At 25.7% G+C, this 21,229-nt stretch overlaps 4 protein-coding genes across 5 annotated transcripts; 2 read left to right on the top strand and 2 right to left on the bottom strand.

Moving 5' to 3' along the window:
- The first annotated feature begins 405 nt into the window (after positions 1-405).
- LOC129605486 (pro-resilin-like) lies at positions 406-3,319 on the top strand. The gene is made up of 3 exons (XM_055515270.1): positions 406-737; positions 2,533-2,613; positions 2,687-3,319. Exons 1-3 carry the CDS (start codon positions 657-659, stop codon positions 2,807-2,809), a joined length of 285 nt encoding a protein of 94 aa, XP_055371245.1. The 5' UTR covers positions 406-656; the 3' UTR covers positions 2,810-3,319.
- A 3,930-nt stretch (positions 3,320-7,249) lies between these two features.
- Positions 7,250-8,471, bottom strand: LOC129605548 (geminin). Of its 2 annotated transcripts, none has more exons than XM_055515376.1 (3): positions 8,274-8,471; positions 8,056-8,177; positions 7,250-7,986 (listed from the first exon to the last, which is right to left on the bottom strand). In XM_055515376.1, the coding sequence occupies exons 1-3, from the start codon at positions 8,367-8,369 to the stop codon at positions 7,503-7,505; spliced, it is 702 nt and encodes a 233-aa protein (XP_055371351.1). In that variant the 5' UTR covers positions 8,370-8,471; the 3' UTR covers positions 7,250-7,502. The 2 variants fall into 2 exon arrangements, with proteins under 2 accessions (XP_055371351.1, XP_055371352.1); XM_055515377.1 differs by having other exon boundaries at positions 8,313-8,471.
- A 573-nt stretch (positions 8,472-9,044) lies between these two features.
- On the top strand, positions 9,045-9,871 carry LOC129605355 (uncharacterized). Its single transcript, XM_055515054.1, has 3 exons — positions 9,045-9,280; positions 9,346-9,418; positions 9,487-9,871. The coding sequence occupies exons 1-3, from the start codon at positions 9,160-9,162 to the stop codon at positions 9,590-9,592; spliced, it is 300 nt and encodes a 99-aa protein (XP_055371029.1). The 5' UTR covers positions 9,045-9,159; the 3' UTR covers positions 9,593-9,871.
- A 121-nt stretch (positions 9,872-9,992) lies between these two features.
- Positions 9,993-11,683, bottom strand: LOC129605354 (histone acetyltransferase KAT8). Its single transcript, XM_055515053.1, has 2 exons — positions 11,564-11,683; positions 9,993-11,509 (listed from the first exon to the last, which is right to left on the bottom strand). The coding sequence occupies exon 2, from the start codon at positions 11,500-11,502 to the stop codon at positions 10,105-10,107; it is 1,398 nt and encodes a 465-aa protein (XP_055371028.1). The 5' UTR covers positions 11,503-11,509; positions 11,564-11,683; the 3' UTR covers positions 9,993-10,104.
- Between the last annotated feature and the right edge of the window lie 9,546 nt (positions 11,684-21,229).

Raw genomic sequence — 21,229 nt, 5'->3', positions numbered from 1 at the left:
TATTGCACATAACAAAATCATGCTTTATTATCAATATCATCATTCTCATGTGCAATGTATCACAAACAGAAGTGCAAAAAAATAAAAATAACAATACAAAATTCAATTTGCGAGAGCAACTGCAGTATTCGAGTACAAAATATAGTTGAAAAGTTTAATATAAAAAAATAAAAAGGAAAAAGCAAAATAAAAGAAAATCTCTAAAAATGGGGACCATACAAGATTCACTCTTAAACTACCTTTGACCTATGAATTTTATTGTTGTTGTTTTTTCTTATAAGCTTAGATTTTATTTTACTGTTAAATTTTTTTTTCTTATTTTCTTATTTAATTATTTTTCATTTTTCTTTAATGTTTGCATATAAAAGTCGTCCCCCAATTGAATAATATCACAGTTAGTCAAATAATATTAAACGGTGAATAGTAACTGTTAACTAGTAACAAAAAAAATCAAACAAAAAGTAAAATTGAAAAAAAAAATAATAAAAAATAAATAAACTTTATTTAAAGTGAAAATATTTTGGAACTAAAAAGGATTAAAAAGGATTAAAATAGTTTTAAATCAAAAATTCTTTTAACTCTTAAAGATTTATATAAAAAAATAATTTAATTTTAAGAATTTTAAAATTAATTTAAAAATATTTAAAACAAAAAAAATGTATAAATTAGCATTAATTTTAACCGTTTTGGTATATTTTGTTGCTGGAAGACCACAAGGAGGTGAACAACCCGAACCGGTAATAATAATATGAAAATATAAGGATTAACAAGCAAAATTCATGTGGTTAAAAATATTAACAACATTTTATTCGAATTTATTATTGCTCTTGTTTATTGTTTGAAAATATTAACGAAATGCATATATTAAATTTTGTTAATGGCAAGTAACACAAAGCACAATATTAGCAGTTCTCCGTATGTATTATGACATTATAGTGAGATGAACAAAGAACAATTAGTTTCGATTATAATGCCTGCCTTTCCGAATTCAAAGTAAATGGAATTAATTGAATTTATTTGGAAAAACGGAACAAATTTAAAAAAATTTTAAAAAATTATATAAACTTTAAAGTGATGTTACTTAAATTGAAAAATTTATTAGAAAAAATTATAAAATACTAAGAAAAGGATGCAAGCATAAATATTTTGAAAAACAAATTTCAACCCACCCTTTGATTTTTTTTTCCCCCCAAAATACTTTTTTTTTGCATTAATAATAATTAATATTTCGGTTTATTAATTTTTGTAAAAAAAATAAAACTTGATACGGAAAATATTCGATTTTATTTGCCGATTTTTAAAATTCCTGAAGCACAGATCAATGTAAAAAGTTACGGTAACACCCACACTATTTAATTTTACTATTAACAGCTGGCAGCTTGATTCACAATTAAATCATATTTTACGCATTTCATTGCAATTTTATTTTACTTTTTTATTAATTTGTAGATACCTTTTAGATACGATACGATACAGTGCAAAATAATAATTGATATAGTACTACGCAAGGGCTGATCGTAATTATCTATTATCGTGATTTAAAATATAAAATTGTTACATTATTTTTGCAATAATATTCATTATTAGAAGAATCTAACAAATTTTTTTTTTTTAATTTAACGAGTTTATAATCAATCTAATTAAGTAAATTTCAAACTATCATGTTGTATATTTTTTTAAGTTAAGTAAATTTAAATGAAATTCCTCAATCCAGTTTTTAAAATAAACACTGCCTTTACCAGAAATAATTTAATTTTATATGTATTTAAAATATAAAAATTATTCAAATTGTTCACAATAAATATTTCATACGAATTTCACTGATTTTGATTAAATAATTACGTGTGAAACATTATTTTCTTAACGAATACAAATTTTTATAATATACATATGTTCTGGGAAATAATTTTATTTTCTAAGGTAAAAAATAAGTAACTGAATTGAAAATTTTTAAGACTATAATTAAGCTATCTGTACGTGTACACAGTTGTAGTATATGGCAATTAATTTTTTGTAATTGTAAACAGAAAATCGTGTCGAGCTCATGAAATATGAAAATTTCATTATAGCAAATGACGTAATGACATTCAATTACGAATTAATAAGGGTTTTAAATATAAAGGCATAATTACAATTTAAGTAAAAAATATTTTTGTTAAAAATTTTAAGTATGTAAATACAAATTAGATCTTAGTAACTTATTGAATTTGTTAAGACAATTTCCAATTCTAAATTTTTTAATAAAAAAACACATTTTTACCTGTAAAACTATAAGAATTATCTATATTAATTTTAACAGAGATAAAAATATTAAACAACACCGGGTTGACATTCTCGGAAAAGGCATTAAAAATTTTTCCATAAACAATTTACAATCATTTTTTTTTTAATTCACAATCTTTTCCATTAAAATTTCGTTAATCTAAATTTGACGAGCATGTATTAATTTATAAATAAAACTGAAAATTTACATGTAAATTAAATATATCAAAATTTAAAAAGCGTATTTTTTATTCCTTTTTACAATTTTAGTATGAATATCAATATGAAGTAAAAGATCCAGAAAAAGAATTATTTTTTGATAAAAACGAAATCGGTGATGCAGCCGGCAAGGTTAGTAAATATTAATCTTAAAAATAGTAAAATTTATCATTTTTCGAATTTTTTTAATTTGTAATTACTATAGGTAACAGGAAAATATTCAGTATGGTTACCGGATGGACGTTTGATGACTGTAGAATATAGCGTAAATGGTGAAAGTGGCTATGTACCAAAAGTATCATTTGACACAACAAATCCACTTGGTTAAGAGTAACTCAAATATAATAAAACATTTTACCATCAAAGGACAGTGTACTAGTAAAAACATCAATAATTTAAATAACCAAAACGCTTTTCATGAGAAAAATTGCAATGATAAAGATTGAACATCAAAATCTGTATTTATTTTGAACAAAATTGTTGGTTTTTTTGTAATTAAATAAGCAAAAACATATTAAATATAGTGACATATACATAACACACAAAGAAACACATTAAATTTAAATTAACACGCAAACAAAACACTTTAAACTCTAAATATAATATTTTCAAACATAAGAAAAAAAAACAGAACATTGAAAATTAAAAAAAACAGTTCTCATTATCTTGACATAATTATTTTCTCAATTCTTTTTTAAATTAGGAAAAAGTTTATTACAATTCTAAACTAAGCATATTTTTTTATTTAAAATAATTGATTACTTATTTAATTATATACATACATATATATACACATAAAAATGTACATAAATAAAGAACACGTTTTTTTTTCGTTAATTGAACGCTTAAAGTTGTCGAAAAAATCGAATAGAATCCGCCATTAATCTTATGAATGTAAGATGAAAATTTGTAAAAATATCTCTTAATTCTTTGTAAATTTATTAAATACTATACAAATATTATTATTATTATAATTATGGTGTTATTGTTATTATTACTCGTTGGACACGTATAGTGTTTTTTAACTCAAAAAATTTTTAAAATTCATTCTATATACCCTTTCAAATTCATATTATAAATTTCCAAAAAAAAATCCCTCATAACTTTATTTATTTAATTAAGATTAAACCCTCCGTTCTTTTAAAAAATTAAGATTAGAATCGAATAAAATTTATAATTTTTCGAAATCATACAAAATACAAGTAATACAATCTTTTGACCAATAAAAGAAATTATTATCCTTCATTATCGTTCAGACACAAACGTAATTTCAATCAAGGACACAACTAACCGAATCAATAAATAGCGCCATTATCTACGAATTACAAATTTATGTGAACAATCATGGGCATTTTATTTGTTGACGAATAATAAGATATTTAACAAAATGCATTTATCATATTGAAAACTTTCACGTTCATATTGTATTTTTCGTAACGTCTTGGTAAAATTCAATTATCACAAGCAAGTGTTATTGTTAAGGAACAAAATAAATAATCACTTACTCTATTAGATTTAAAAAATTAAATACCAAGTTTAATTTTTTGATAAAATTAATATGAAATTTTTTGAATAAATTTAATGAAAGTTAATGAAAATGACAAAATCAAATTCAAAAGACCATTTTATCTAATTACATATATGAGTAAAAATCTTTGAAAAGAGAACAAAAAAATATGAAAAACTAGTTACAAACAATGCAATGACAAAATTTGAGCATTCATACTTATGTTCGTACCTATATAAATCTAAAAAATCAACGTGTTACTACATTAATAACATAATCACAAAAATATGTAATTGCATAATGCATTTTTAATGAGTACTTACAACATTTTTTTGCTGTGTCATTATTACTGCAACACCGTTTAAATCATATTGAGGTCTACCGGCTCTACCTATCATTTGTAATATTGCGCTTTCCGAATATTGTATTGCTTGTCCATTAACAAAATATTCTGTTGATTTAATAATAACTAAATGTGCTGGTAAATTGACACCCATAGATAAAGTATTTGTGCTAACTAAAATCAGTAAAATTCCGCTTCGAAAACCATCCTCAATTATGTATCTATCTTCACTTGTTAAACCAGCATGATGATAAGCGATTCCTTTTAAGATTAACGGTTTAAGTTTCACATCCTTAATCCTAAAACAATATTAGGAAGGTATAAATTATTATTCTTACAGGATTTTTTGAATAATGTTAAACAATAAATTGTAAAAATATGACGCTTATTTTTATGTTTTGGATCACTATTTTCGGTAAAAAAGTCAGTTGTGATTTTTTCAAAACTAATACATACATATATATAAATTCTTGAATTAAAAAAAAATAACATTTACAAATTTTTAGTTGTCGACTAAAATTTTTAATGCATACTATGTTAACTAGCGTTTTGAAAGTTTAGGTATATTCAAATTTTTAGATGCACGATTTGCTTCATCTTGCTTTTATTTGGCGTTTACTAAATACTTAATTTGGATTATTTGAGATTATAATTTATAAATTGGTACATACATACATACATATGTTATTTTATACAAACCTTTTAGCTAGATCGCATAACGCAGTTTTGTGATTATCGCTTAGTAGTAAGATACACGATTCCTTCTGTAAAACATTTGATGCCATTTCAACAGATTTGCGACTACTACAAAAAATCTGTAAATCGATTCATTTATAGGTTCCCATAATTTTTGTTTATTATAAAATTACCAAAGTTGGTCTTCCACCAGAAAATTTTCGTATTATTTGAGGTAATTTATAATTCAAACTCATGTCAAATTTAAATGAAGCTAAACTTGTATCATACCCAATGACATGTTTTTGTAATTTTACTGGACGTTTTTCTTCTGAAAATCTGCGAAAACAATTTCTTTTAGAAATTTTCAATTTGAAAACTTTATGGAGAGTTCAATATTTTTAAAATTTCAATAATGGTTAAAGCTTACTGGAAATAACAAATTTTTTCTGGATCTTTTTTTCCGATCCATTCTGCCAAATCTTCAATGTTCGGTATAGTGGCTGAAGCCGCAACGAACCTTAACTTCATCTCAAAATTTTCATAAGATTTCATATTAAATTGAATTGTTTGCATCCGAGAAACAATTGCTTCCAAAATCGGACCACGAACGTCTTCATTTAATAAGTGTACTTCATCAATCATAAATAATTTGACAGACCTAACAATATCCTTATTATCTTTCCATTTCCTAGTTAATGAATCCCATTTTTCTGGTGTTGTTATTATAATTTTAGCTAATGATAAGTCAGAAAAATCATTTATTTCACTGTCTCCCGTGACTTCCAAACATTGTAAACCAAATGGACCGAATTTTTTACACCAATCAATAAACCTTTCACTACAAAGCGCTTTTGTTGGTGCCACATAGACTATTTTGAATTCATTTTTGTCCTTAAAATCTGTGACATCTGATTCTGCCAGCTGTATAAGATTAGTTATGGCTAGTTCAAAAACTACAGTCTTCCCCGATCCTGTTGGCGCGCTTACAATAACAGATTTGTTTGTATAAAAAACATCATCGAAAACATTAGACTGTATTTCATTGAAAGTTTTATATTTGGAAAAAATACTACGGTAACGCAGAGCTAAATATTTTAGTATAAGGAAATTACTGTAAATGTATACATTTATACAATGCCATATATATCTTAATATATAAGACATTACATTTATAAGTACGTACTAAATATTAAAGAAAATATTATTAGTATTTGCTTTACGAAAAACTTATTTGCATGCATACTTATTCTTAAAAGGATACGAATTTCTGTAACTGACTTCATTAGAAAAAAAAAAACTTTTAAAGAAAACCTACTTTTACACTTTTCTAAATTTTAGTTTACCAAATTTTGAAAACACCAGTTATTCCAAAATTCCCGATACACAATAAGTTTAAATTTTAGATATGGTAAATGACAGGGATGGGCCAATTTTTTTATATCAATATATATAATAATCGGAACAATATAAATAAGAGATGCCACATTTCCATACATATTTGAATAACATTGAAATTACTGAAACATTTCTTTTTCTTTTTTATATTTTTAAATGACATGCGATTTGAATTAGTTTCAAAACATTTAAAGTATCAAAACAAATAATGTATAGGCATAAAATGTTTGGTCATCAGGATACATGCAATATTTAGTTTTGCAGTAGCTGGACTAACTTGGAATATGTGTAAATATTCAGAATGAGAATGAATTTCAAAAGAACTAACCTATATAAAATTTGCTCCTTAATAATGCTTATATAAGATGCTTTTGTTCATTACATCAGAGCATATTCTGATCTGTCAAAATATTATTCCGTGTTCGTTTTTTTCCTTAAAACCTCAGAAAAAAACGAGCACCCTCAACCCTCAAGTTGAATTTCCACTCAATGTTCAGACATTTTTTCACAATTTGAAAAGAAAGTGAAAAAAACTTTGTTTAAAAAAGAAAAGAGTACAAAAAGTATTTTTTGGAAAACCTCAAACGTGCACAAGCATTAAAAATTTTAGTATTAAGAGTAACAGGAAAAAAGAATACAAAAGTGAAGCATTTTTCCAACACATGCAAATACAATGAAAAATTTGCTAAATTTCAAAAGTTTAGAATCAAAATGAAAAATAAAATAATGAACTCTTTTGAGATTTAATAATAGTTGTTTTAAGCATTTTCCAGAATCTTGGTGTTTGACTGAATTATATCAATTTTTTCAAAAAAAAAAAAAACATTTTTTACGTTATTATTATATTACTTTATTATTAGTTTTTTCAAATTCTTCCTGCTATATGCAGTAATATGTACCATACTTATAACTTAGTTCTTATCTGATTATAGTACTATTTGATTGCTTTTAGTTGTATGAATGCAAAATTAGCAGTATTATACTTCAAAGATGATATCTACTTTTGTCACTTGTTAAGAATCAAATAAATAATTAAAAAAATTTTTCATAAATTTCGAGATTGAAAGAAAATTAAATTATAAAAAAAGCTAATTAAACTTATTCATCAGAATCTGAACCGCAACCTCCGGTGTTTGAAATTGTGGAATCAAAATAGCAACTATCTCCAGCACTTGTACTTGCACCCTCATTTATTCTTATTGAATTTATATTCGTACTTTCTGCTTCAGGTTCTGTAGCATTTTCAAACTCTTTTTCTTCCAACATTTCAGTTAAAACTTCCACCAAATTTTTGGCTTCGTCTAACATTTTTTTTGATGTTTCTAATTCTTGTTCTAAGCATTCAATGCGCTCGTGTAATTTTCTGTTCTCTTCTAAAGTTTCATTTAATGCTTCTCCTCTTTTTTCAGCTAATAATTCCCAATAAATTTCACCAGGCTTTTCTGACGTTAAATCTTTAGCGGTTACAATTTTTTTTTCAGGTGATAAATTATGAGCTTCTGTTTGGGTATATGATGACTTACTTTCAATCTTTTTTCGCTTTAAAGTTTCTGGATGTGTAACAATATTTTCTATATCAGCACTAAAAAGGTTTTGAAAAATTTATAAATTTATTATTTTAACATAAATAATGAATGCCCTTATTTACTACCTTTTAGATTTCGTAAATGCGAGATTTTTCGCCAATGGATGAAATGGAGAACGAGTAAGATTTTCCTTATCTGCAGCTTTTTGAAGTAACTTTGACGATTTTCTACATTTTGCCAAATTTTGCTGTAATATATTTAAAAGCAATTGTTTTAGTTTTTCATTTAATAATTTTACCTACACTAATGATCGTAGCAGTTTTTAAGGAAATTAGGTATGCACCTGAGAGTTAAGCTGAATCGACGCCAAAGAATCGCTTACCTGCTGTTCAGCATCAGATTCGACTTTAATGTAAACTTTTGTAGCGTTCTTGGACATCTTCTAATATAGTAAAAGCAGAAAATTACAATTAAAATTTACTTTTGATTACAAAATTCGTATTATTAAATTACGCGCCAAAAGTTTTGACTTTCGCACTCAAAATATATATGGAATGGACTAAATTTGACTTATCAGCTGCTATTCAATTATATTTAAGTAAAACAGGGTTGAGAAAAATTTTTGGCCTAGTGACACGTAAACTAATTTGCGAAATGTAGTGGATTTCTTGTAACAGCTGAAGTATGAAACATTCTACTAGCATTAAATCTAGCATTAAATGGTATATACAAATTTTAATTGCATTAATATGACTCGAACTAACTTTCTTACAAATTTGACTTGTTGAATTGGAAATAAACTAAGCCAAATTTTTTAAAATTTGTATTTTGTCCTCGAAAAGTTTCTGTTTAAAATTGAAAGAAAATGCTTTTATTGCATTTTAACATTACTAAGACAATTAACACTTGATAGATACACTTGATTCTAAATCTGAAAGAATGGATTCCAAAATTTATTTTACCCACTCGCTGGTAAGACACATTTTAGCAAATGTTTCATACTTCGTTATTCCAATTTCAATGTCATATTCGAAGCTAACGTAAATTTACTTTCAATGTTTTTATTTTTCTAATACATATTTCCTTGTTTATTGTTGTTAAACTTTTTGGGATTGTAAGATTTCAATGTTTAGATATTCACGAAAGCAAGTTCGTTATAAAGCGATATTATTGTAAAAAAAATCTTTATTAATTAGGATTTCCTACAAAATATACATTAAGTTTGCTTAATGGATGAAAATGAAATTAAACGCTGTGAAAATATTAGGGATGATTCCGTTACTGATACGGATGCAGTACATTACCATTTTCGCCAAACATATCCTGTTGAAATTGTTTTGTGCCTTAGTTGTAAGATTTTTAATAATAATAAAAGGTCATTTATTTAATTGAAAATTTTTTAATATTTATTTCAGGCAATAGAAAATTTGAATCAAGGTCAATGGTTGAAATATTCGAACATTATTACTATATAAAGCATTCAAAAAGGTTAACTTTTATCTTATCTTAATATAAATTAAATGCTTAAATTAAAGTGTATATCTTTACATTTTTAGTTGTGGGGATTGCCTCTATTGTAGTGGAAATGTATTTGAATACAAAATATCAGGTGAGGTAAAAAAATTCCACAACTGCAGCCGTTCAAAAAGAGGTTTAGAGTAACAACAAATAAAATAATTATCACGAGGCTGATAAGTTGAATCTTGCAAATAGATATATATTTTAGACTGAGTTACTATAGTATATTATCTTCCATTGTTAAATTATTTATACATTTATTTAAAGTGATGTTTTTGATATTATGTGTGTATCTTCACATTGGGTGTTTCAGAATCAGGAAATTTCTATAAAACTGGTAATAAAGCTTTATATGCAATCAAATATGTCTATTTTAAATTTCAAGAAAGTATTTATTTCCATTTTTTATCTAAATAATTTTTGCTCACAGGATAAACAGAGCACAACTCTCTCAAATATATATTAGAATTTAATATTTAAATAGTTAGCAATGTAAAAGATGATGAAACATGTTCAACCTTTAAAGATAAAAAAATTTACAAGCTTTTTAAACAAAAAATTTCTTTATCAAAGCTTTGTTTTTATTTTGAATATAACATTCATGTAATACTTAATATGTTTGTGTTCACTTTTTTAAATTTCTTTCATATATTAGTTCAATGGCCAACACCTTTGTAAACATTTGCTTTGAACTTAGAATTATTGGAATTTTTCTTTGGCGGCGTCCACCTTAAATAAGCCGGATCAACAGTTAATTTAGGTTTTTTAAATTGCGGCAATTGTAAATGCTCAATTACTGTTTTTGGTGTTACACATATAACATGTTGTCCTTTCCAATATTTCACCATTTTCATACTCTGTAATGTATATATAATATCATCTTGTGTTATACCACTCAATTCACTTAATTCTTTCACAGATTGTGTCGTAGTTCTACATTCTTTCATTAATTCTAATAAAGTATATGCCCAATAACTTCTATAGCTCAGTCTTCCTAAATCCGATAAAGGCTTCTCTGGACTTCCAACTACACCCTCTCTTCGTGATAACTCATAACTAAAAGCAATCAATAATTTTCCATAACCTTTTCTTTGGTATGGTGGCAATATTAAAATGCATGCAACGTTATTACTTTCTGGTGACTCTTTCTCTTTAGAAAAATAACCAACTATATGTGCACCTTTTTTATCAATTTCGCAAAGAACATAAAAATAAAAAGGTTCAACATCATAATACAACGTTTTATGGTCTAAAAATAATTTTGCCATCAAACATAGCGTTTGACAGTAAATAACATGATCTTTTCCGTCAATTTCAAAAATTGAGATAGTTCCTTTCCTATAAATTTCGTTACCTGGTGGTGTTCTTTGAGTACATTCTGTCGCATGATATCTATATGTTTTCGCAAATTTCATATATTTCAAACAATATTCACACACATATAAAGTTCCTACTTTCCCATACTCATCTGGATACGGAGAAAAATACCACGTATCTATTTCAAATTTTCCAATTCTTAATTTATCTATATATTTAACTTTTGTAATTGCTTCATGTTCTTTTTCCAGAGCAGCTGTAGTTGGATCCATTTCAGCATACGTTTTCTGTACATGGTTAATTTCATCATGTCGTCTCTTTTGATTTCTGGTTAATTTTCTATCTGTTTCCACTGGCAATGGATTTTCTAATGATGCAATTTGTTCTTTGCTTAGTTGTCTTAGAGGTTTAGCACTGTTATTCGAGCTGTTTTCTGAATCACCATTTTCAGCTTCTGTAGCACATGTTATTCTATCTCTAGCTACCCATTCATCTAATCGCCGATTTAAGCCCATATAATGAACATAAAATTCGGATATATTTTCATTTGTTCTTGACTGTATTATTTGAGCAGGATGCAAATTTCCATCTGCACGGCGAATCAAATAAACTCCTCCCGTTATAATTTCTTTATCTTCTTCAGTTTCACTTGCGGCTTCTTGTTTTTGGTTTTGTTGTGTGTTCATAGCTTGTTTTTCATCAGTTTTCTCTGACATTGTGGTGTCCCTTGTAACCATCTTCTTTCTGTTATATTAACAAGTTAATATAACAAAAATTTTAAAATCATAAGATACTTACAAATTTTTCTAACATAAATCATAAATTTAATTTAAAATTGATAGGAAAAAAATGAGGTTCCAATTTCGCAAGCATACGTTTTGTTTTGCTAATCAATTGTAGTTTAAACATTGCCAGCCTATACATATTTTACTGTAAAATTGCGGTGCTGTTTGGTATAATTAATAAAGGAATTAATGTTAACAAGACTGTGTGCGTCAACTTCGAAATAGGTATTGTTATTAAAGTTTGAAAATAAAAATATAAATATCTTTATACTTAATATTTATGTCATTTTTTTTTAAGTTCGTAAGTTTGTTTTTGAAACATTTTACGTAGTACTAAATATTTTCAAATCAAAAATGTATCAACAATTTTTTTACTCAACATTAAAACAAAAATAAATACTTTACTAAAGAAAAAATATATTGCATCTTTATATTTCCTTTTGCAGTGCTAGAGGAAATATAAAATATTGTTTATCTCAACCTTACATTTCGGAAAATAATTTTTTTCACATGTATTTCACTTTTTAATATATTTTTTATAATGTATCTACTATATATAGTAAATTTACATATTCTGGTAACATTTTTAGAAAATTATAAGCGTCATTCTTACTGTCACAATTTTTTGACAAATATAAATTTATGTTTCCAATTTTCCAATATAAATATAACCTTCAGATTTAGCATTCCATTTAAGGTGAGAACAGAATGATCTAGAAATACAATACACTTGACATATTTGTTTTGGTGTTGTGTTCTTAAAGTTTGACGCTAACTTTTTCATTTCAGTTCTTAAGTTTTTAGAAAAATCTAACTAGTAATCCTCTCTTCTCATTATTTTTTTTTTTCATAAAATTGATTGAATTGATAATATCAATTATCTTTTGATATGATTTTTAAAGCAAACTTCAAAACAAGGTCGCTTTGATCATTATTATAATATAATATCAAAATGAAATATATTATACGCTAATATTGATAAACAATTAAACCCTTCTTTTAAGTTTGTAAACGAAACACATACATACATGTACAGAGTAGTCAGCAATAAGTTCGGAGCTAAATACCATCTGATAGACGGTCGAAAATGACTAAAATCTTTGTTTCGAGCATAGTGTCAAATCGAGACCGTTTTCGAGCTACAGGGAGAAGATTTGGAAAAATTTTAACATTCATAAGTTTTTTGTTTGAAATTTCTATTTCCAAAGAGATAGAACCTTTGTCAGACACTCGCCAATTTTGGATTTAATTTAAGATGTCAGACTTTCAGCCAGATTCAGATTTAATTTAAGTTATGATGTGATGTGTAAAAGGCATCTGAGGAATATAATGAATTAATAAGAAATCCAATGAGTTTTCCCAACGATACTCTAAGTGAAACTTCTGTGAATTCAAAATTGCAAAAACACTATTGCAACACAGTTCAGCATTTAAAACTTATATCCTGAACTGTTGACTATTTTAAATTCGAAATTTTGAACTCAGGGCTAATTTTGACAAAAATATTTGTAATTTAATTGCTGTCAAAATGCTGTACAGAATTGCTGCAGTGTTTTCATTCTCAATTTGAAAATAGAACAAGAGAAATTTTCCGAGGCGAAATGTCAAAATTAATGTAAAATATACATATTTAAATGGGACTGTTGCAAATCAAGCAAATTACCGCCGATGGTAAAATAGACTAAACCAATATTTTACCGCTGGCAGTTTTTTTGACATATTCTGTTTGTATGTAAATATGACATTATAAAACATGTTTTTGCCGTTCCGCTGCTGTTGTCGGTTAACAACGGAAATTGCCCGCTGTTGCTCTTTATCGCTTTGTTGATGTTTTTACTATTATTTTTTATTATATAATTTTGTCATTTTTACATTACTTTTCAAGAGCACTGTTTCTTGCTGGTTAACTGTGCATTTGAAATTAGATTTTGGAATAAGAAGAATATAAAATAATAGTGGATAAATTTATAAGATTAAAAAAGAATAGGCAATTGGAATTGATTTGAAAGAAGAGCCTGAAATATGTTATATGTCAGTAAGGTTTTAAAACCCTTGGGTAACACTAACACATTAAATATTAGTTATGGGTTTTGCTCGATCTGATAAAGGTGAAGTGAAAGTTGGATCTGTAAACGCCTGTAGATTTTGTTTGATGGAAAAAATAGAAGACCATTCAATTCTCAACAAACAAAATCCATGGATAATGTTTGACATGTAAACTTTAACTCAAATATTAAACTTTGAAGTAAAAATTTATCACTGCCTCCTTTTTTTGGACTGACGATGTAAAAGAATGCAGTTATGGCATAAACCTGACGTTTGCTTTTTCTGCGATTTGGAGTGACGGCTAATAATTTTCGTGACGATTGTCAGAGTAGGATTTTAATATTCGCCGCAATTTCATCAGGCATACAATGGATCTTTTATGTAGTTACCATAGATTTAGAACAATAGACTGTCAATAAAGCCAGCAGCAGAGTTGGTCCTCCTTTTCTCTCTGATGGGTTTTGCTATCTATCCCTTTTTTATTTAAATAGAGTGGCAGTTTGAAATTGAGTTGCTGAACAGAAAAATATTATAAAATATGAAGGAATTTGAAACTCAACTATTTTCTGTAACGAAAATTTAAATAAAAAGAAACTTTTAATTGCGGATAATAATACATATTTAATTTGTTGCAAAAATACAAAATAATTAATCTTTTTCTTTTTAGTCATAAAAATACGAGAATTTTTTGTGAATTATTTTAGGGCAATCTAAAAATATGGGAAATCCGCTATTTTTCAGTTTCGGGGGAAAATATTTTTTGTTATGCCAATCTATTTTTTATTCTATTATACAAACGTGTTCTTTTTCTTCCCAATAATTTTCTAGTTTCTAGTCGATCGTCAGGCGTTACGCGCCATTTTTTTTTAACATCAATGATAAATTGAATCTACAACTACAGTAGACTTTCTTTTTTATATAATTTTAATTTTTTGAAAATATGACGAGTTAATAATAGTTATAATTTATGAAAACAAAATACTTATAATTTATGAAATTATCAAAAGATCAAAAAAATGTATAGCACAGAGTTATCATATGTATGTATGTACAACAAACTTGAAAAAAAAGCGGTTTCCTTTTAAAAACCAAACGGAGTTTAAGTTAATGTGAGGAGGATGCAAAAGTCTAGAAGTTTCCGTATAAACACCTACAAAAGTATATACATGTTATGCATGTATGCATACTTATGTGAATAAATAATTGGACCTCAAGATGTTACTAGACAACAGGTAACGAATTTGTTTTTATTACCATATTTACAATAAACGAAATACTCCTTGATTACAAATTTCTGCAATTTCGAATGATTATAAATAACTGATTTTCGGATGATTTTCTATATTTTGTAATTGCATATGTACATACATATCTACATCACCATCAATATCAAATAATTGACATCCCCACTTAAGGAACGTAAAGATACACAAAGTAGGGAATTGGATTCATTTAGTCTTTAGTCTTAGAATGAGTTTAATCCTATAATTAAAGTTTATTCCACTTTCGGCTTACGTAGGTATTCCTTTTTTTATTTATATTTTGACCAGAATAACTTATGTAAAACATTTTTTTTATTAAAAAAGTACAAAATTCAAATAAATTATCATGATGCGCACTTAATCTTACTTGAAGATAAGAAAAATGAATATTAAATCTGCAACCACAAAAGAGTTGATGATGCATGAATCGAAATCTTCCGTTAAATTATTTTCTTATACCTTCCTAAAATAAAAATTAAAATCAAAAATTATTTTAAATGGTGTTGTAAAAAGTTGTCGCCACAAAATCTCCCCAATTTATTTTGTTAATATTATTGTATTGAATTTGTTGTAATCCTTTTTGAAGACATTTATATATACATACATATATAATTCAATTGCAAGATAATTTGCCACTTTTTATTTTTATTCAAATATCTTTTATTGTAATATGAACATTGTGGATATCCTCAAAGTTTCTGTAATGTATATTGATCCTTATATAACGGAATACATAATCTTGGTTTAATATTCAATTCACGCGGCTCCAAAGATGTTTACAAAAAAAAAGAAAAGAAAATTGCTTTTAGAATGTTAAGTAAAAAAGAAAAACATAAAATTATAATTCTCAAAGTGGAAATGTAGAAAATGCGATCTCAATGCTTGATGCAGTAATTTTACTCTTTTTAAATAATACAAGAACTTTTCGTGGTTTCAACCATATAAATATATGTAATTGTACGTAGGTATAACATTTTATAGGTATTTACTCGTATATATTTGCAGAGAGGTACCTACTTAGCTATAACTGATTAAAAGCTATTTAGAAGAAAATTAACCACTTTTGTGTGTTGAACTAGGTAAAACATTTAATCATAATAAAATAATTAATGTCAACTTATGAATGTTTTAATAATTTCATTCTCTTAAAAACATTTGGTCTTTTTAAAGAACTGTTGATTGTGCAAACAGTTTTCACTTTAAAGTTCAAGTATTAAAAAATTTGAGTTTATACTACATTTTTATTTTATGTAAACTGCAATACTTTTCATTTTAAATAAGTCCAATTCTGCTAAAATTTTCATTATAGTAATTGTTTTGAAGCACTTGTGAATTTAAATTTTTTTCCATAAAGTTTTTTAACTGATTCGCAGTTTCATTCAACTGATGGCAATAATGGCTTAAGTTGTAATCTAGATTGGTTCATTGTTTCATTTTACTCTTTCGTTTTTTATCCAAAATAATCATTAAAGAGGGTATTTACATCTAATCATGAAAATATCATGAAACAATGTTCAAAATAAAACTGAATTATATTATAATATAGGAATTAAAATTTTAAACCATCAATTGATATTTAAGTTTATTCATGAAAATTTTTTGTGCATGTATATTTTAGAGTGTTGGATAACAGTTAAAATCTTGAAATGACGATTTATTCAGAGGTATGCAGATGTGTAAGCACCTATGTTATTTAAGATGTAAGAAACAAATAAATTGAGATATGTATGCAATTTTTGAATTCTGAAAAAATCTTTAACGTCTAAAAATATTTGCTCTAACCGCATAGCAGAAAAAACTACTCATATAAGAATATGTATATAGGTAACTGCTATAAATCAATGTATTTCCTCTACCCAGGTACTTTTTAAAATAATTTTATCAGTTCTCGCATTTTATTTAATTAAACGAGTTTTAAAATTGAAAAAAGTAACAAAGAACATAATGCTTATACTTAGGTCTCAATATTTCTATAATTCCTAATAGAATTTGAAATTATTACTTTATTTAAAACCTTTATGTACTAAAAAATATAAAAAAAATATTTTTACTTATTCATGGCATTCAAATCTTTAATTGGGAAATGAAAATATCATTTAAATGTCTTTCTTTATTAGCGAAGTCAGTCTTCAAAGCAAAGCGTCATTATTATTCATTTAAACTTATTATTTTTTTTCGAAGTGAAATTAACAATCACAATAACAGTTTTAGAACTGACCTACCCTAAGTAAAACTTTTTTGTTTTGGTAATTTGGTCCTTCAGAACTTTTTCATTCTAACATTTTCATTTAAAATAAAACAACCGCTAAATGAAAATCAGAGGCATGATTTTTCATAGTATGAATGCATTTAAAAAATTTATAGATACTTACTATATATATAACAACACATACATACACATTTATGTATATATATTTTTTCTTTTTCAGTGGGGTGAAAGAACAATAACGTTGTTGAATCTATTTAGTAATTTCAAAATACAAGGATAGCTATTTTTCTCATTTGATTTAAAAAAATATTCGAAGTCTGTTGTCTTTCATGTGTTTGTGTGTTTAAATTTTTTAAAGGGAGTAACAATACATGGCAATAAAAAGTTGTATAAATGATTACAAAATATAGAAAAATATAAAAAGGGAACACTATAAGCTATTTAAAATTTATTACCCTATCGAATATTATGGAATGTTTATTGGTGGAAAATGAAAAGAAGCTTTAAAAAGAAAGGTCCTCATTAAATTTTTCATAAGGAAATTTTGTCCAATACTGTAACAATTCAAGTTGTTCAATCAAATGTTGGTTTCGCAAGGTGCCGCTAAAGACTCTGAATTAAAATGCGGCTAAAGGCTCTAATTTCAAGAACAAAATAAATAACTTTAAAGCAGAATTGGTTTAATAGTGTTAGAATTTTGAAGTAAATTGGAACTATTATTCGCATAAAATCATGTAAGTAAAAAAATTTTTAACATTAATTTGACAAAATCTTAAATTGGTAAAATTAAATAAACGTAACGGTAACTTATAAGAGAACTATGGCATTCAAATATATTTGACAGCTGCAGCTTTTTCTTTTACAGCTTTGGTAATTAAGCAGCTATATACATATATAATGTCTAAAATTGTGGTTACTTTTAAGATTAAACATGGATTACGATTCAAATTCGTCTGAAAATTAAGTAAATTAGAAAAAATTTAAGTTGAAGTTGTCTAGTTCTAAATTAATGTGGCAAAGTTTCATTTGATACAACATGCAAACACGAACAAAAAAGTATAAAAATATTTTTTACTAATAGGACATGATGTTATTGTGTAACGTTATAACATAAACCTTGTGAAACCAACATTTGTTACCATACTTAACTTGTATGTAGTTTGAAATAGTCTTCTCTTTTCATTCTTCTATAACTGTTTAATGTCCATTTAGTTCAATTGAGACTCATTTTCTTATTATATGTAATTTTACGTGTGACAGTATCAAATTTCTTTTATAGTCTTTGAAGCAGCCAAATACACTGTATAATTTTCCTGCCTTCTCTTTTCCGTCCTCCAACATAAATATCTTGTTTTATTTTACATAATTTTGTTTTTGTTCCAAGCTTGGGATGGGTTTTGGGGAGGTAATGAAAGGGAATAGAGTATTAGCATAAGCATCGATGTCGATACAATTTTCAATGCTTTTTTCATTGTTGATCCTTTTTTCTAGACTTCTTATTGTGGTATAAATAATATGTCCTTTTTATGTTTCACATGGTCTATTTGATATTAAATGATTTCTCTCTTGTACTCAAAGTATATTTTTTAAATATTGTAAAAAAATAAAAAATTCGAGCACTAAAATATAAGAATATATGTATATATAAATGAAATAAATGTAAAAATGTTTTAAGTTTATGAGATTTCTAGATTCACTTTTTTTGCTTTTGTAAGGTGCCACATTTCCCTTTTACATTTTAAGTTCATATCGTGTAAATATAGCTTTAAATTGAGTAACTTTATAGTTATAATTTTGAGAAACTATACGTATTAGTTATGTTAGGAATATTGTAGGATTTCTAGTCGTGGGGTTATAAATAACTCCTAAAATATAACTACATTTTAATACTATATCTATGAGTATACATGTGTATGTAAAAATATGTACTATATTATACCTTATACTTGAGTATAACAAAATATGTATGTATGCGTACATAAGTCAAACCAAATTAGCCATCTTAAATGAACCTTATAATCTTTAATTTCAAGTTCCAATAAACCTTTGACCTTTTCTAGAAACGCGTATAATATTTTCTTCTAAAAAAGGTTCCTACTAGGATTATTTTTTATTTCATTAATTTCATTAAATTTTTAATAACTTTTCAATTAATAAACAAATTCATTTGGATTTATATTGAATTTTTTTTTAAATGATTTAGGGGCTCATTCAGGATTTTTGATTGTATAATTTTGTCTATAAGTAGTAGGGAATTAAGAAAATTTTCATTTCATAAGTATATAATTTTTGACATTATCTATAATTGAAAGTTATTTTCAATATTTTGTTTTTTAAATAGGCTAAAAATAAATTTCTGTTTACTTGTTTATAGTTCAATAGAAACGATTTCAATTAATAACTTAATCTAAAAACAGATTGTTATTTAATTAAAATTTGGAAAGTTTTTTTTTTATTGAATATACGATAAATATTAAGTTCAGTGTAATAATGGCATCGAAATTGCCCAAATATGATATAAATTTTGAATTTAAGTGAATATTTTTCTTAATTCATTAGAATTTGAAGAAATCGTGCGTATGGATAAGCGATCGTGGAAATTTAATAATTGGCTCAAATTATTTTTGAATTATGCGTATCTTTAAAATTCATTTTGATAGCTGTGTAGGGAAGTTCGTGGGTAATTTGTGATTCGACAAATCCGTTTTTATAATTGCTTGTGTTATTAAAGTACGTACATATATATTTAGATTTCTTTAACAAAAACGCTTCTGTATAAATAATTCAGGTATTTTTCAAATTTTTAATAAAACAAATTTAAAATAATTTCATTTTGTAATTATTCTTGAATTAAAGAAAGAAAACAATGGTAATAGCATAAATTACGGATGTTATTTTAACTTAAAATAATAGAAAATTATTTAAATGTATTTGCATCAGGTTCATTTTTTCTTTAATTATAATTGAATTTTTATAATATAAATTCCATCAAGTGTGCTAAATGTGTACATACATATAAGTTACTCACCAAAGTAATAACAAAATTATGTATATGACTTTGTAGTAAAATTTTAAATGATAAAGAATTGTAATAAAAAAAGTTTATTTAATTTTTCTTAAAAATATTTTCAAACCAAAATATTTTACTTCTGCTTTGCTCTTATTTTTAATAATTTTAAAAATTCAAAACATGTTCAATACTACTATTCTTCAAAATTAAATTTTTCAAGTTCTACTTCCAACATTTTTTCGAATATTTTTAACAAAAGGATAATAATGCATATTCTAGTTGAATCCTTCAATCTATTGAAGAAGTTTTTTTTTAATTTTGTATCTTCTTTGTTAAATTATAGTCATTTTGTTCTTCAAAAAATAAAAGCAAAATCGGAGAAGAAAAAAAGAAAACTGAAATAACAGTTTAGGACAGTAAACTCATCTGGATTCAAAAAATAAAAATTTGACAGCAAAGAATAAAGCAAATACTCGGAAAAGAAATATTTTTTTATTATAAAATTTTTTATATTATTCTATGATGATTTATTTTTAAAATGTTTAGAAAATAGTTTTGTTTTCCAGAATTGGCTTTGATTTGTGCCTGTAACGAATTTGAATTTGCAAATGGTGATTAAAAAAATTACTTTTTATTAAACGTTCATAACCCTCGTTTTTGATCCTATTAGTATCAGTCCTATTAGCGTGTCAGAGTAAACTTAATTTTAAAATTCGAGATTCTATACTCAAAATTTAACACTTTTGAAAGATACTGCAGAACCTTAAGTAATGCGTCTTAAAGAATAAATGTGATTTAGCTTGTAAGTGACAGGATTTGTTAATTAAACTTCAAATCACAAATCAAACAAATTAGGCCATTCGGTTGATTTTGCAACTGGTAATTGCCAACTGGATCTAAGCGGAAAATTTAAAATTTTAAAATTAAAGTATTTTCTTCGTGATTAATTTTGTCACAATATATAAAAATCGATTTGAGATTAGTTTTTTGTTGGATGCTGCCGGTTTTGTTTGCAATTACATTAAATTATCTACGTATTTGTTCATTAAATACACATTACTTTGTGTGTAATATGTAGTCACATGCCTAAATATATTTCAAATTAAAATCTAGGAAAAAAATTCAATAAAATGGTCAATTGCTACATTTGCA

Source organism: Condylostylus longicornis, unplaced genomic scaffold, assembly GCF_029603195.1.
Source record: "Condylostylus longicornis isolate FDR11 unplaced genomic scaffold, ASM2960319v2 ptg000013l, whole genome shotgun sequence".
Classification (NCBI taxonomy): Eukaryota; Metazoa; Arthropoda; class Insecta; order Diptera; family Dolichopodidae; genus Condylostylus; species Condylostylus longicornis.
This window is presented reverse-complemented; position numbering and strand designations above follow the sequence as displayed.